Raw genomic sequence first — 18,302 nt, forward strand, 5'->3', positions numbered from 1 at the left:
TATGAGGGGCACTGTCAGCTTCGATGGCCCATTCTCTAAACCCTTAACAATCACGAGCAGTGTAAAGCAGGGTTGTGTCCTCACGCCAACATTGTTCGGCATCTTCTCTATGGTGCTGCATTTTGCATTCAGGGAGTCTGAAGAAGGTATCTACCTGCATACGAAGCGACTGGAAGCTTTTCAACCTGTCCCGCCTGAATGCCAAGACCAAGGTCTGCACAGCTCTCATCAGTGAGTTAATGTTTGCACGCGATGCAGCCCTGATATCGCACATGGAAGAAGTTCTTCAGTGGCTGATGAACAGGGTTGCCCATTGCCCATGTTTGCGCTGACAATCAGCATCAAGAAAACAAAAGTCATGGGCCAGGACGTCCTTGCACCACCATCGATCAGCATAAAACATGAGGAGCTTGAGGTCACCGACCACTTCACCTACGTAGACTCAACCGTTGCCAGTAATCTGTCACTCGACCCCGAAATGACCAAGTTGAGCAAGAGAGTTCCACCTTGGCTGCCTACGACACATCCTGGGCATCACATGGGATGATAAGGTCCCCAACACTGCAGTGCTAGAGAAAGCAGTCTCCCTCAGCATGCACCTCATGCTGTGCCAGCGCCGAATGCATTGGCTTGGGCATGTGTACCGCATGGAAGACAGACGCATCCCCAAGGACGTTGTGTATGGCGAGCTAGCCTCAGGACGCCATCCATTAGGCCGCCCAGCATTACACATCAACAATGTCTGCAAAAGAGACATGAAGCTGGCAGACATTGATCCAAACAGTTGGGAACTAGTGGCAGCTGATTACAGCTGCTGGTGCCGCACTGTGCATGAGGGAATCAGGAGAGGTGAGCAGAAGAGGAACCTTCAGCTGGAAAGCAAGAGGGAACAAAGAAAACAGAGACAGCAGAGCCAGGCCTCTGCCCAGCCGTCCGACTTTGTGTGCCACACCTGCGGCAGGACTGTCACTCCAGAATTGGACTGCTGAGCCACACAAGATGCTGCTCTCAACAAGACTGATTATTGACCAAATGAGGAGCTACTATTGTCTCTCGAGACAGAAGGATGCCAGGAAGGAAGTCCCAGCTGACTTTGGGTGACAGGCAGCGAATAGAATTCTAAGTAAACTGCAAAAATGTGTGCAATGTAAATTCCTGTATGACTAAATATGATCAGCGATACTTTTCATAGCATTTATAGATGCATTTGCATTTCTATGTGTCTGCAGCCATTTTCCTAGGTTCTTTCCGCATGCCTTACAAAGAAATCCGCCAGATGATATTGGAGGTTGATGACGAGCATCTCACTGAACCAATGATTCAGGTGGGACAAATTGTGAATCATATTTTATGTTTAACATTGAATTATATCTGCTTTCAACTAGATGGTAACCACACTTTGGATAAATTGTGAGACACGCCTGATACCTTATGTGGAGTTAGAGATTTTAACCATGGATTATTTTGTGTGTGTTCTGGCCAGTAGTGATGGTGCTTGTTGTATTAGCTGGTAACGCTAATAAACAGATGCATTTATTTTTGGCAACCCCAGAAATTGCTTGTTTCAGCCAGGTGCAGTTTTCAGCTGGTGCTTTGTATTGTCTGGGTGAACATGTTTTTGAGCCAAACAGACAACAAAATACAGAAACAATCTGAAACTATGATGTATCTCTTTACCTCATGTTCACTAGTTCTATTTTCCCCTTGTCATTGTAGAACCTCGTGAAGCACTTACCTGAGCAGGAGCAACTGAATGCTTTGGCTAAGTACAACAGTGATTATGCAAATTTGTCAGAACCTGAGCAGTTTGGTGTTGTGGTAAGTGTGTGTATGCACAAAGACACAAAAACAAAACTGTTGCACTTTATAGCTCCATTATTCCCCAAAGTATACAAACCTACACTGTAGGGACAAAATTGTGTGATAATGTTGTTTTTTATGACATGTTGCTTTCTCTAATGTTTTAAATACAGATTAAATCTTTCTTTTGGAATAATTTTAGTTAGAATCCACAAATGCACATTCCTAATCCTAATTCCCACTCTCTGTAAGGCTTAAATTTAAAGACACGACACCTGTAGAATTCCTGCCATATTTATGCACATTAAAGAGCAGCACTGCTGTCTAATTATGTCTGAGTTGGGTTCTTAAAGACTTTTCAAACAAGACTTGCTTAGAATTATGCATGAGGGGAGCACTTCTTGTTCTTCTCATGTCTCTGGCAAGCGACATAGATACTGACAAAATATGAAAAGTATCTTCCTATTGTGCCCTTTTAAACTACACACTAAAGACAATCTTAATACAGAACAAAACAATCAAGATTTTTTTTTTGTTGTGTGTATTCAGAAAAGTTCGGTTCAAAGGACATTTTTAATTTGAATGTATTGATTTATTCACATTTCATATTTTCTGTTTTAACACTGGTAATGCGTGTTAAATGAGGCCTGATTGTACCCCGATTACAATATCTTATATAGAATTGTAAAAAGAAGGAAAAATACTATTTTCATAGAATACTAATTTCTACACCATCTCCATGTTATTAGAGCGAGACCTATTTAGGCGTCATACGCTTTAGAATCGCTACACAACAATAAAAACTTGTGTTTATCAGTAATGCATGAAATAAGTAGTCACTGAACTGCGTCGCTAGTGGGAGATGAGCAATACACTTGCGTTCAGCTCTGGAATATTTGTTTACTGATGCGCACAACCCCCACCCGTGTAGTCACGGCCCATATGACTGGCAGCATTTTGGATTAGTCTTTCATCCTGGATTTAAATTGTTGTTGACACTCCACACAGACACATTTTACAAGATGCCATAACATTTATTCCCAAATCTGTTCTTATACATTGCTTTATGGTCCAAAGTGTTAGAATTCAAAGTTTACAATATTAAGTTTCGTACTTCATCTTTTTTTCTTCCTTTCACATATGAAGGACAAGTTGCACACGGAAAAACACACTGACTGGAATTGTCATTTGATAACTTTGCAATGGCTATAATTAAACCCCTGATGGAAAACACCAAACAGCACAGCCAGCTGTTTTGTCAACACAAATAGAAGCTGCATCCCCTTCCGACAACTTTATATGCATACACAATCATTGTTGTGTCCAAGCCTTGGGCCCAGCGCAATATTTTCCAATTTGCCATAATTGTATGAGAGTGGTAATCCAAGGCACCTTATTGTATGTTCCATCCTCCTGCCCTATATGGACACTAACTCCACAATTAACTCCCAAATCAAATCAGTGCCAGCATCTATTATTCCTGCCTAGCAACACTTTCCATCATGATGGTAGTAAGGGTTTCTGTGTGATGGTAATTTAAGTGAGATTCATATGATTTATTTAACCTAATCCCATTTTCTTTCTTTTAACTATTTTCATCTGCTATCTGTGTGTTATCTCCTAGATGAGTAGTGTAAGGCGACTTCGTCCACGTCTCAGCCATATCCTCTTCCGGCTGCAGTTTGATGAGCAAGTAAACAACCTGCGTCCAGATATCTTGGCTGTAAATGCTGCTTGTGATGAAGTAAGAACAAGCCACTCCTTTGGCCACTTGCTGGAACTTGTGTTGCTGCTGGGAAATTACCTGAACGCGGGTTCCCGAAATGCCCAGTCTTTCGGCTTTGACCTCAGCTCCCTCTGCAAGGTGAGGATTGAAATTACTTTGAAAAGTTCATGCCTTCATCCATTCACCCAATGGAACGTCATTGCAGTACTGTGTTTTTATTTTAGGATCTAAATAATAATTGATTAATAATTTCCTTAGATTTTGGCTAAATTACATTTGATCATGCGATATGAAACGATTGCCAACCCAATCAGTTACTGTGCCCTCTTCGACCTGTCAATCCACCCCACACAAGCAAAAAAAAAACACCATAATACACACACACCCAAGCACATGTGTAAACTCATACAGATGCATAATGTGTTATTGCGTTGATTGCAAGTATTGTTTAAATTGCAAACATTTGTTGCCCTGCATAGTTTGAAAGCATTTTAAATGTTTTAATTTGTAAAACATTTGATTCAAACATTATACCTAAACATTTGAATATTTTAAACACGTCTGTTTCCTGGGAAGACACAGTAATCCCTTGTTTATCGCTGTTATTGGGGATTATTGTGCCTTTTCTGAAATAATAACCTGCAATAAAAGCCTGTTGTTCCGGCGATCAACTCTGGCGCTTGTGTGTCTCTATACTCCAATATCAGCATTGAATGCGTCTTTTTAATGCCTTATATTTTTATATTACTTCATTTATTCATTCATTTATTCATTTTTATGCTTGAAAATGCTTAAATTTGGCAAAAAAATATGTAACATTTGCTTAAATATGCATATGTTGTGAATAAAAAATAGGCTGTATTCAACCACAAAACGGCATGATTTATTAATGTATATATTTTTTAAAAAAACGTGATGGTGAATGTGCAAAATTCTAACTGCGAAGTGGTGAGGGACGACTGTATTTTATTATTTTAAGCTAAGCAAGTTTAAGTCTTAAGAAGAATGCCTTTGCTGTGCCCTATTTTCCCACTGGTGGTACAGCGATAATGTGCAGTAGCTCAGGGGATTTCAAAGTTTAACATTCCGCCTTAGTCTCCATCTGGTCAGTTTTAGGCGTAGCAACAGTTTTCAATGGCATTTTCTGTCATATTCTACCTGCCAGTGCCACCTCATCTTATGCTTCCCTTAAAGTGCTTTGGTGCCCCCCAAGGGAGGCATGCCTCATACTATGGAAACCCCTGTTGTAGACAACAGATAATCAAAATTTACCTGAATGCTTAAAGATGGAAGTGGCAATAGCTTATTCCATAGAGATTGGCTTTGGGAGTTCAGTGTTCAAATAAATTCTGAATTTTGCTACAAATAAAATATTAAAGTGATTCCAAAAAAAAAAAGAAATGGAACTGATGATGATTACTTTGTGAGAATTTTCAAGGTGCCCTTCACTCTAAAAAAATAATACACTGCCTCAACGAAAGAAATTAAGGCAACGATTGGCATCAATATTTTTAAGTAATGACAACAGAGGGAGCTTAGGAGATAAAAAAAAGGAAAAAAGGGAGGGGGAAGACGTGTACAGGAAGAAGGAGGAACAGCTGCAGGAGAATAACACCAGGGACGTTTGGAGGGGCCTGAAAACCATCTTATGTCACCAGGAACCAAACTCCCAGGCAGCTGGATATCAAAAGTGAGCAGATGAACTTAACACCTACTTCTGCAGGTTGGAGAAGACATCTGCCCCTCCCCCAACTGTGTCAGCCCTGCAGCAGCCCCGCAGCATCCCCCCCTTCTCTGATCTCCCAGTAGACCCCACACCCCAAGTACCCTAGCTGCTACAGGCCAGCGACTCTAACATCCCACCTCATGAAGGCCCTGGAGCGGCTGGTCCTTGCCCACCTGCGCCCCCTGGTGAGCTCATCCATGGACCCGCTGCAGTTTGCGTACCAGCCTGGCATCAGAGTGGACAACGCCTTCATCTTCCTCCATCAAGCCCTGTCCCACCTGGAGCCACCTGGGAGCTCTGTTAGGGTCCTCTTCCTGGACTTCAGCAGTGCTTTCAACACCATAAGACCGGATATCCTGAGGGACAAGTTGGAACGTTCAGGAGTGGACCATCACCTCACATACTGGATTTTGGACTACCTCACCTCACAGTATGTGAGGAGCCGGGGCTGTGTGTCAGAGATTGTTCTCTGCATTGTAGGGGCCCTCCAGGGAACAGAGCTGGAACCGTTCCTCTTCACCCTCTACACTGCGGACTTTTCACCACCTGTCACCCTCTTGCCACCTACAGAAGTTCTCTGACAACTCTTTCATCGTTGGACTCATCACAGATGGGGACGACCAGTCGTACAGACAACTCATTCAGGACTTTGTGAAGTGGTGCCAGCTAAACTACCTCCTCATAAATGCCAGCAAAACCAAGGAACTGGTTGTGGACTTTCGTCTGTGCCCCCACAACCCCCCTCACCAGTGAACATCCAGGGAAGGGACATTGAGAGGGTGTCATCTTACAAGTACCTGGGTGACAGGTACAGGCAGACTCTATCTTCTCGGAAGGCTGAGGTCTTTTGGGGTTCAGAGGGCACTCCTGAAGACCTTCTATGACTCTGTGATGGCCATCTTCTATGACGTGGTGCTGGGGGAGCAGCGTCACAGCAGCTGATAGGAAGAGGCTGGACACACTGATAAAGAAGGCCAGCTGTGTCCTGGGATGTCCTCTGGAACATTTGGAGGAGGTGGGCAAAAGGAGGTTGACAGCCAAGCTGTCCTGCATGATGGACAAAGACTCCCATCCCCTCCAACTCACACTCACTCCACTAAGGAGCGCCATTCGTGACAGGCTGATACATCCAAAGTGTGTGAAGAAGAGGTATAACAGGTCTTTCCAGCCTGCAGCTGACACACTCTATAACAAAAACTGCTCCAAAAATAATAACCATGCAATAAACCTGTTGCTTGGTCAACATGTATTTAGTGTACAGTGTTCCCACGGTCTATCGCGGTTCACCTTTTGCAGAATTTTTTTTTGGGGTTTTAAAAAATATATATATATGTTACAGCTTGTGAACGCTGTTACAAGACGAGCCTTTCCCTTGAAGAGAAATTGCGCTGTGGGAAGTTGAAGGTCTCTCTTCCCTCGCTCATCTGTCTGCACCGCTCATTGTTATCTGCATCCCGATTGGCTGTAGACTATTGTTAATCAATCTCCTTTGTGCTGCCCTGCGTGTCTGCTGTCTCCTGTCCTCCATCGATAGCTTGCTTGCTAGCTTGTAAATGAATCTTTGGTTCGAAGGACTGCAGCAATATGTTTTAACAAGGATACAAAAATGCTACAGTACAGCGGAATGGCTCCAGGAGAAAAAATACGCATGAGTGACTTAATAATCTCTCGTGTCCTACCTGTAGGTTGATCATTAAAATTCAAACAAAATTTTGAACTTCTTTGAGAGTGTTTAAACAAGAAAGAAATGTCATAAAATGTTAATGCCTGTCTGAGAAAAATGTATAAAGCGTATGTTGAGGGGTTTTACAACCTTAAAACATATATGATCATTGTAAAAAATAATAATAATAAATTGAGTTGGCTACTTTGCGGATTTCACTTAATGCGGGCTATTATTGGAACCTATCCCCCGCGATCAACGAGGGAACACTGTATAACTTCTTGATTTGTATTACTTTGATTTTGCACTTTATCTGCTCTGGTGTGCTCTTGTCCTTTCACTGCTGTAAACCTGGAATTTCCCCTTGTGGGACTAATAACGGCATGTCATCTTAACTTGTCTTATCTTACATCTTTAAAAATTAACGGACAACCTAAATTTAGTTGGAAGAATGATCTTTTTCTGTTCCGTCAAAAGGAATTCTAACTTGCATGGATGTAATATTTAGACATTTCAATCAGTTTTTTAAAGTTTATTGTTCTTAAAAATTAAGTGGATCCACTTACCGTAATTTCCGGTGTATAAGATGCACCGGTGTTTAAGCCGCACCCACTGAATTTATAGAGAAAAACAGATTTGTACATATATAAGCCGCACTGGACTATAAGCTGCACATGCCCACGTCATAAAAATACATACTGCTTTGTGCACGAGTCCGTGTGGATCAGGTAGCTTTTTATTTGACAGGAGCCAATCATGAGTTATGAAAAATCTTAGCTGCACCGCTGTATAAGCCACAGGGTTCAAAGTTTAAGAAAAATGTAGCGGCTTTTACACCGGAAATTACGATAATTGCATACTTTGAATCAGCCCCCAAAATTCATGTGACACTTTATTGTTGTGTCTGGTTCTAACAATTTCAAAGCTATATTTCTGGTGAACCCTGCTCTCCCCTTTCTGCGTCTTACTGATGCTTGCTAGCGAATTGTATGTCATCGCCTCATCAGTTGTATTTAGATTCAGTTATATTTAGGCTCTGGCTGCACGGTGGTCTAGTGGTTAGCATGTTGGCCACACAGTCACAATCTGGAGATCGGGAAGACCTGAATTCGAATCTCCGTTGGGCATTTCTGTGTGGAGTTTGCATGTTGCGTGGGTTTTCTCCGGGTACTCCGGTTTCCTCCCACATTTCAAAAACATTCATGTTAGGTTAATTGGCGTCTCTAAATTGTCCATAGGTATGAATGTGAGTGTGAATGGTTGTTTGGCTGGCGACCAGTCCAGGTTGTACCCCGAAGTCTCGTCTGAAATTAGCTGGGATAGTCTCCAGCATGCCCCCGCGACCCTAATGAGGAGAAGCTGTATAGAAAATGGATGGATATATTTCGGCTCAGTTTATATGCTTTCTTCTGGCGTTAAAAACCTACAGTTTCATATGCTAAAAAAATTGGACCTGGGAAAATGTGCATACATACATTCTGAAGAATTACCTTTTCTTCACGTGGCAATGACTGGAAAAACACCTGTGCATTTTGCACGGGATGAAGATAGAACAGTCAATTTTTGTGCATGATAGTGATGATGACAGAGAGCAGAATGTAATCCTCTGGTAGGAGACTCATCCATCTCTAGCAGCAGAACAACCAATGCAGCCATTCATCACTGCCAAAATCCTGACCTGTTAAACTTGTGCTTTCAATATTTCGTTCAGATAAATAACTTGTATATGTCTATTTGATATATTTGTTGAACAGTAGTACAATCAACTGATTCAGTTTTTTTTTGCTTTTAGTTTACTAAGTTATTTTTGTTTTTATTGAAAACGTGTAGTGATGATGATCCAGTCGACCATTTTTTATGATTACAATCTCCTGTGTGGTTGTGCCAAGTTAGGAACTGATGTTAAAGGGTTGATTTATATAAAAGCCAACATTGCCTTCCTGTTTACCTTTAATTTATCCAGCCTAGTTCTATGGTCCACCGCAGCAAAGAAAATTGATGAAGAACATCATCCTGTCTATTGTTGGGTATCGTTTACTGTACATGTTATCCGATGCCAGTGCTAAATTGGTATTTTTGAAACGGTACCTGTGCTTAAGGGGTTCCCGAGCCTGGTACTTCAAAAATGAAAAAAATACAAGTTATGTCAAAAAACATTTCTTTTTATTTTTACAGAATTTTGTGACATGCATATTACAATAATAATTGTATAATGTGTAATAGAATAGTAATTTAAATAATCCAATAATATCAATAAAATTGTAACAAAGTAATACATTGACCAATGTGAAATAAAATCCACAACAAATAAGTAACTCAGTGGAGCGGCCTCGTTCATACTGTGGAAGGACATAATTGTTAGCCAACCACCTCTTTCATTACACTACACTACAGTGACAACACATTGCAGCCGGTTGCAGCTTGTCACACTGAATTTCGCAGGACATGGCTAGCTTGTGTTATCAATTGGGGTGTCACGAGATCAAATTGTATCAGTCATATAGTCGATTTGTCGATGTGGGGGGAGCGGCTGAGCTGCTAGCATACACACAGCAAAAGAGTAGACTCTCGTGCGGACCAATGCAAGGTAGTAGAAATTACACCATTTAGACGATTTTGCTGTATAAACATGGAACCTACCAAAATAAAGATTAGATTCGTCTTTCATCAGAAAAACAAAATGTTTCTACCTTTTTTTCGTTCTTAGTAATCAGCAGTAGAACATAGGTAAGTTTCAGGAAAATATCAGTTCCCAACAAAAAACGGGAGAAAAACTGCTTTTGTGAAAAGATACATTTCAAGCATAACTTGTCAAGTCAAGCTAAAAGGTACCACACAAGCCTGAGAATCTATTTGTCTAACACTAGTCTCTTTTAATAGTAGCAGAACATTTGAATCACACTTTAAACTGTGTTATAATGAGCAATGAGGAGTTGCGTTCAAAGACATCACATAATTTAAGGTAAATTTACTTGTTTTCAGTATATTTTCCAACATACTTAAATGTAGCAAATTGTACATCCGGAGTTACGAAGTGAGTGACAAGAATATCCACTTCATGTTTTTCTTTATCGTCCTGTTTATTCGCTGTTCAGTTTTCCAGAGATGTGTTTTTATAGTCTTGACTTTGGTCATTGCTTTGCATTGGTTGCGTGGGTTCCGAACAAGTTGTTATACATATTTAATAGTTCATGTTTAACTGGTGAAGAAGGTAATCTTGTGTTTATTTTATTTTATTTTTTTTTCATGGTTCACATGGATCTGTCCTTTCAACAGCTGAAGGATACCAAGTCTGGTGACCAGAAGACCACATTACTCCATTTCCTGGCACAAATATGTGAGGAGGAATTTCCACACGTCATCAAATTTATTGACGATCTCAAACACGTGGACCGAGCAAGCAAAGGTAATATATACATTATTACGCAAATGTGATTGAAATGAATTGTATCAATTAATTTTGTGATGACTCTAGAATGAGATGTCCAAATGGCTGCTGAAAAGAAGTTTGAGAGGTGTCTGTTTTTGTCTTTCAATACACAACTTGGTTCATGTCAACAGCATGTTTCTTATTGGGCCAAAGAAGACTTAAACTGTTACTCTTCTCTCACCTGGAGGAAGTGAAGTAAACACCCATGAGTAACGGCGGATGAGATTGCCATGACAGGTGGTCCTCGGGTTACCAAGAAGTTCACGTATATATATATATATATGTGTGTGTGTATATATATTAGGGATGTCAGGGACAAACCGGTGCGACCAGTTTGAGGACGAACGACTCTGATTAGCCGGTAAAAAAAACCTCCTGTATTGCTATTAATCAGCCATAAATCCATAAGATGACATCATTCAGGGGGTTGAGGACCCACCAAGGAAAGAGCTTGGGAGGTGCTTGAGCGAACAGAGACAAGGGCCTCACATTGACCTGTACTTCCTACAAAGCAACCAGCCAAATCAGTCAATTGAAGCACAGCTACGGGACAAAAAACAAAGTTCGTAGAGCATCGGCACCCTTGTCACTGAGGAAGATAGTACAAGCACAGGAATGCTGTTGGAGCAACCCACCCAGCCACAGAAATCTCTTAAGGAGGATAAGATCAAAGGGCGCAGACCATGTGTGAAGTGGACCAAAGCTGTTGAAAAGAGTGAGTGGGAAACCATCAACAATGATCTGACAAAAATCCTGGAACAACAAGGGGGCACAGCAGAGAAAAAGGTTGGACAAGATGGGAGACATAATATACCAGTATGGAGAAGGATGCTTTGGAGTGAACATGGGGAAAAGCAATAAAGCAACACAGACACCAGTCAAATCCAGGAGACAGCAAGACATCGAAAGACTGATCAAAGAGAGAAGGCGGCTGAGAAAGCAGTGGAAGAAGGCCTCTAATGCAACCAGAGATGATCTCAGACTGCTCCAGAGAGACATCAAATCTCGGGTGGCAACCTTACGAAGAGAAGAGAACTTGAGGAAACTGCAAAAGAGGATGGAACACACCAGAACACTGTTCTTTAAAAACCCTTTTCAAGTTTGTAAAGGATCTCTTCGCTAAGGAAAAAAACGGAACCCTCAAAACTCCAAAGCAACAACTGGAAGAACATTTGGAAAAGGCCCACCATGACATGAAAAGGCACGAACCACCAGTCATCCAACATGTTCAACCTCCCGAATTCCATCTGGAGACTGGCCCTCCATAATGGAAGGAACTAGAGAACATAGTACGGTGCGCAAGATTGGCGTCAGCCCCTGGACCCCTGGACACACACACACACACAGTATGTGTGTGTGTATGGATTTATATACTGTATGTATGTATCTATGTGACAGCTAGCAATCAAACCTAAAGCTCATCGGAACAAAGAGTCAGGCAGCAGCCCGCTGTGAGCACTTATGAGCAATGAAAAGAGCTACTGTAACCAAGGGTTTCAGGATGTCCGCTGATGTTGTGGAAGTTCAGTGTAAATAAAGGACGGGGTCCTCTGCTGCAGGAATCAGGTTTATTCATCTACGCAGCTCATCCCTTTATCAATAGTCAAAGACCTCAACACACTTCTGGCCTTCAAAATCAGAGTTCTGAGCACCACATCTTGTTTACTTGTGGTAACAAAATAAGAGTGTCATAAAAAAAAAAAAAAAAAGCTTGCACTACTATGAGAAAAATTATGGAGTTAATGGCATTGGACGACCAGCCATTTTCTGGTGTTGTGCACTTTAGTTTTGGTAAGAGGCTCAGATAAGGTGTACAGTGTAACCTGTTGTGCAAGTGTTTTTTTTTTTTTTTTTTTTTTTTCAATGTGAAAAATAAAACTACAGGAACTGATATAATTTAGTAGTTTGGACAGCATTTTTCTAAACATTTCATTTATATTTGAGACAGCGACCTCATGTGCAGTTAAAACAACAAGTTTGTATTGTTTCACTAGTATTGTTCAATGTTTTTCAACAAAAGAAGACTGGAGCATTGAAGGTGTATGCTGTCGATATCAGCCAAAATAGGAATCGGCAGGTCAGGCATTTTAAAGACCAGTGATCGTCCAGAAAATTGTAGTCAGTGCATGTCTATATGAGATCCATCCATCTTCTAAGCCGCTTATCCTCACTTGGGACACGGGGGTATGCTGGAGCCTATCACAGCTGACCCAGGTCTGGTCGCCAGCCAGTTGCAGGGCACATATAGACAATCATCCACATTCACATTCATTTATACCTATGGAAAAGTTAGAGTCGCCAATTAACTTAACATGCATATTTTTGGAATGCGGGAGTAAACCGGACTACCCGGAGAAAACCCACGTCCGCACGGGGAGAACATTCAAACTCCACACAGTGATGCCCAACAGAGATTTTAACCTATATCTTCCAGATCTCCTGACTGTGTGGCCAGCATGCTAACCACTAGGCCACCGTGCGGCCCCCCCATATGAGATATTTCTCTTCTAATGAGCAGTTCTTGATGCACTGCAGTTTTGCCAGAGGCTGTGTGAGAAATGAGGCTCAGGTTGAAAGCATATTGACTGACCGTTCCACACTGTAACATGCGATTGTTTGATATCCATGCCCTTTGTGCATAAATGTTGAGTTATGTTACTAGTATTTCATGCATTAACAAGTACAATCACACTCCCGTATGCTTTCTGTCTCAGCATTTTCTGGCCTCTGAAAGCAAATCTGTGTTTTTCAATGTCTTAATTCCTTCACACTCTAGTGGAGCTCTGTGTGTTGCTGTGTCTTGTGAGTATGCATAGATGTGTGCTTCCCAGTCTCATTTATTGCACAGCGGGTTTGCAGAGTAGCAAAGAGGTGTCAATGGGGGGGGTTTGACCTCTACAAATTTAGCAGTTTGTTTTCTTTTAAATTGCCCTATGTCTGTCTGAAACCTCTCTCGACCATAGAGCCATTTTGGTCCACTACTCATAAAGTCACGATGGCATATATAAAAAGGTATGTGTCGAAATATAAGAAAATTAGTATTCATGTGACCAGATTATTTAGTAGATGGGTGAACATGGATGGTAGACGAGTGCAGTTGAGGTTATATTGCAATGTAATCCCTTCAGTAAGCCTGTCACGATAATTAATAAATCAACGCCCTTGATACATGTGCATGTATGTGTGTGTTTCATCTGCTAGTCTCTGTGTACCACGCAGACTGGGTGACAAGAGGATTCATGCTGCATCTGTCTGTGTGCATTGGTTCTATAGTGAAATGAACGGAGAGAGTGAGTCCTCCTCTCATTCAGCGTCTTTGTGGAGGCGGGGCTACTAGTGAGTTGATACAGAGGGTTAGCAGGTAGCTTCATTCATATGAATGAAGGCACGGACACAATGGTTTCTGAGGCGAATGCCACAGCCAACAGCCCCAGTGTGGGAATATTTCGGTTTTAAAAAGAATGAACAAGGTCGATGAACGGCGATGACCGATACGCACAGTTTTCTCAACTGGGAAAAACCATTACAGATGGACGTGGCTTGAGCAGCAAAGCCTTTTGTCCCCACAGTCAATGCTCACTGAGGCGTTTGATCGACAAATATAAACAAAACAATGCAAAATGGTGCGCGCTCACAGACAGCGTCGTTTGTTACATTGCAACAGAAATGCAACCATCCAATACGGTTATATGGCATATACGGCATAAATTTTAAACAACATACATACAGGCAACTTCTGTGTCAAGCTAATGTGGCTAATGTACACTATACTTGAGCACCAGCTAGTGGTTCAGATGTGAATTACACCTCATGACAATGGAAAAAATTGTCTCCAAAAATGGTGTCTAACACCGATTATCAACGATAATTTGTAACACCAACAAAATGTGTTACTGTGACAAGCCTACTCTTCAGTATCTCTTCTTCACATATCTCACTCTACTGGACTGTTGCTCCCACCAATAATGTACAGTATAATGAATATATACAGTATGTTCAGTGATAGCTTAGCTACACTGATCTTCTGACTACTTTCATTTCTCGGAAAGCTTGTACTTGACTCAAGGTGAATTTTATACTGCTTAAAAATAAGGAGCTTATATTTTTTGTCACATATGGCCTAATCAGGGTAGTTTAAGCCGTATGTTATAGTCAGTGTCTTGCTTAAAGTGGCAGGCGTGGCCACTTTAACAGAAAGTTTGTGTTTTTGCGCTCCTTTCTTACATACTGTATACAGTATGCACAATCTGCACAATCATTTGAATTTGAATTATTCCAGTTCCAATTCTGATTCATTGTTTCGATTCTGGTTGCTAACGTTTCTCGATTCCGATATTTTTAAGAGGTATGGTCATGCAAGTTTATATGTTTAAAATGAGGGCACTAACCAGAGTTCATTTTGCTTGAAATATCTGAACTTCTACATGATTTTTTCAATGATATGAACTTTTTTTTTTTTTAAATCAACTTTACTATGAATTTCTCACAGGCAATCTGTCCGCACATTGGTCGATCAATGAAACTCCCGCTGATTGGTCCTTGTCTGGGCGACAGCGATGAAAAGTTGAACGTTTTTCAACTTTCTGGGATTGCTTCGCAAGCCAGCACGATGACATGCACAAGTACAAATTTTGCGTGCTGCTTGGCTGGACGGTGGCTCGTGAAAATCACCGTATTGCGCAGGTTCCATTGAAAATGAATGGAGTAGAGGCGATGTCGCCACCCGTGTGTGGTGCCCATAACAATGGAAAACGCTCCAAAAACATGTACACCAGAGGAAACCTGCTGTCTCTTGTCCATTTGGACATTCAAAGAAGTGCAGAAGAAATTTGAAATGGTGACAAGAACCCTGCCAATACTGGAATGCATCAACAGATGAGATAGCTGCAGCTGTTTTTTTTTTTGTTGTTGTTTTTTTTTACGCCTTTAAACCAAATAACAAACCTCAGCAATTAAAGAAGGACTACAGAGACCAGAAGAAAGACCTAGGCAGGCGTGGCAGTGATAGTGATGAGATGGATCATCCTTCCCTCGCTGCTAGCTCCCCATAAACCCGAAGCCCGCAACGTGCAATCTTTATGTTAACATGTTTTGCATTTTGCACCTTAATTTCTACATTTTTGCACCTTTTATAGTTATATTTTTACCTGTAAACAATTTGCAGTGTCAGGGACTATGGTGAGTTGTGTGTTTTTTTTTTAAAAAAAAAAAGGTCAGCATTTGAAATTTCCTGGTATTTCCTGTTGACATAAGGCACGGCTCCCCAGGACAATGGAAAATGAAACTGGTGTGGGAGTCAGTTCGCAGGCATCACAGTTCCACCCTGGCCGTGAACTTAATCCAGCACCAGCACCAAAGTTCGCTACAGTGGAAAAGGTGTAATAGAGATGTTCCAATGACGATTCGAACCTGGGTCGCCTGGCCGAGACAGATATGCTGACCATTTCTCCACCACGCTGCCCCATAAACAATCAAAATAATATAAAAAGCTGTTTGATTCATTTTCTTTCACATATTGTAGCCCCGCACCCCTCTTCCCCCAGTGTTTCATTGTTTGCTTGCTGCTTCTTGCACAACATGAAACTACAGTACATTAAACACACCGTGCAGCTGAGTTTCTTTTGGTCATATTTTCTGAGCTATATGTGTGGTATTTCCTCTGATCGTTTGAGAGCATCACAATAATAATATATTTGATCGTACAAATAATTGAGTTGTCCTATTTCTGCTTCTTTTTCCTCCCATTCTCTTGGCATGTGGATGTACCTCTTTGTACTTTTATGAATGTGCGTGCGCTTGAATGCATGTTGGTTGTGTTAGTGTCTGCAGAGAATCTGGAAAAGAGCCTCAGGCAGATGGAGAAGCAGCTGCTGCAACTGGAGAGAGACCTCGAGACTTTTTCGTCCCCTGATGACCCCAGTGACATGTTCTTCACTAAAATGGCTATATCTTTTTAAACGCATGTAACATCACATGGCATTCTCACTAGGTTGTTTTGAGTTGAACTAACTAAAACTGGACTACAGTCGTCCCTCATGTTTTGTGGTTAATTGGTTTAGTGATAAGTAAATATTTGCGAAGCAATGAAAAATGAAATACTTCCATAGTTAGACAACTGTATGCAATGACAAAAAATGGTCGCCACCTGAAATGAACCAAGCAAACTAGTAAGTGGTTCTCATTGGATAATTACCGCATGGGTGATTATGTCACAGCTAGCAAAAAGTTATTTCAGCCGACTTGATGCAGTGAATAGCTTCTTAATTACAACCATGTCAGAAGACATACAGTATCCTGTGCTACTGGAAAAGATGTTAATTTGTTTCAGAAGGGTAGCATTATTGGAATGCATCAAGAGAAAGAGAAAAGGAGAATACTGAAAATACAAAAATTAGAACAAGAACTGTCCAAAGCATTATTAAAAAGTGTAAAGTCAGTGGGGAAACTTTGCACAGTGGTCTGAATTTCTTTTCAGCGATTCAAGATATTAGTAACAAAATACTGCAACTCTGTGTGCTGTATTTAAAACTGAAGGTGTTTCCATTGAAATTAGGGCTACATTTCCTTCAATTAATCGAGTAATCAGATAAAAGATATTTTTGCTTGTTTAAAAAGCAATTAATAAACAAGACAAAAAAAAAAAAACGTTTCACTTAATATTGAACAACCAATTGGTTTCATGCTTTGGATAATAAACAATTTTATTTCTTCAATTCACATTTTACATAAGAATCTGTATTTATGTCTTGGACTATCATGTTTAAAATGCTATTTGTTTGCTCAGCTGCTTGCTTGGGTCAACATAATGGTGCTTTTTACATACATGTATCCATTCAAGACTAAAGATTTACTGGAAAATAAGAGAAATAATTTGTTGATTGACATTACTAAGACTAAATGACATGTTACATTATGTTGATGACTGTGCAGTTATGAAGACTAAATTAAGATTTTTCACTAAGATTTTGAGTTTTTGCAGTTTTCAAACTAAATTTAAGACCTGCTATAGTGGAGCACGTTAGGATATTTTATCCATCAAGCAAGCGAGTGAGACACACACCTCCTTGTTCCATTACACAGAATTGTCGGCTAGAAATGACCAGCTAGATTGTGTCTTGACAGACATGGGGACATCAGATCCTCTGGCTCAGGGCCGGTGACATAGTTTTGGGTCAACCACTTGAATTTTTCGTTCCATTCATGGTGGTTGAGGCTTAGGCTCATACTCTTATGAGCTTGTATTTTTGAAAATGAGTCTGTTGGAAGGTTTTGAGTTTATTCATCAAGTAGTGGTACAAGAAGATGTCTGCAGCATTCTCCAAGTCCATGATCTTTAAGAAAGCTGCAGTACTCCACTATCTCCTCAAAGATGACTGAATAATAACTTGGCCCCTTTTCTCACCCGGCAAATACAATTTGGAATTTGTGCACCCTTCTCAAATATGAGATTTATAGCGGTAGAAGAAAGTACACATCTTTATCAGTGTTTGGGAGGCTTTGATAACTGACAAACTGTTGAAGGAAGGCTCATTGCAATAATTGGTCACCTAATATTTTTGAAAGCCAAATGTTTTAAAATGGCAATTTTGAGTTACATTTTTGTTATACCTAGTCTGAATGTTGGAAATGAATAAGTATGTTGGAAGGTAATTTCGTAATTTGTCTGCCTCTTAATTTTGCACACGTATTGGCTGTAGTTCACTATATGTGCCCCCTCAGAAAGACAACACTCAATTTTCCATTTTTAAATAATCAAGTTTGAGGTGAAATTTTATTTGGGATAGACTGAAAGCATTGCATTTGGTCAGTACAATGGCCTTGCATAATTATATTGTAAATAACAATGTGGTATCTGTATTTTATAATACTGAAGTTGTCAACATTGGTAACTTAAAAATGGAAGCAATGGGTGACAACTGTAAGTATTGTCCATCTATGACTTGGATAAACGTGGAGT

At 40.6% G+C, this 18,302-nt stretch overlaps 1 protein-coding gene across 6 annotated transcripts in view; it reads left to right on the top strand.

Moving 5' to 3' along the window:
* Positions 1-18,302, top strand: part of LOC129178085 (protein diaphanous homolog 3-like) — a 163,374-nt gene that overhangs the window by 61,983 nt on the left and 83,089 nt on the right. For all 6 annotated transcript variants that reach the window (XM_054769847.1, XM_054769851.1, XM_054769849.1 and 3 more), the window contains 5 exons: positions 1,230-1,324; positions 1,717-1,818; positions 3,425-3,664; positions 10,192-10,321; positions 16,166-16,290. In XM_054769847.1, coding sequence (XP_054625822.1) covers positions 1,230-1,324; positions 1,717-1,818; positions 3,425-3,664; positions 10,192-10,321; positions 16,166-16,290 — 692 coding nt within the window. The remainder of the gene's footprint in view (positions 1-1,229; positions 1,325-1,716; positions 1,819-3,424; positions 3,665-10,191; positions 10,322-16,165; positions 16,291-18,302) is intronic.

This window comes from Dunckerocampus dactyliophorus, chromosome 3 (genome assembly GCF_027744805.1).
Source record: "Dunckerocampus dactyliophorus isolate RoL2022-P2 chromosome 3, RoL_Ddac_1.1, whole genome shotgun sequence".
Classification (NCBI taxonomy): Eukaryota; Metazoa; Chordata; class Actinopteri; order Syngnathiformes; family Syngnathidae; genus Dunckerocampus; species Dunckerocampus dactyliophorus.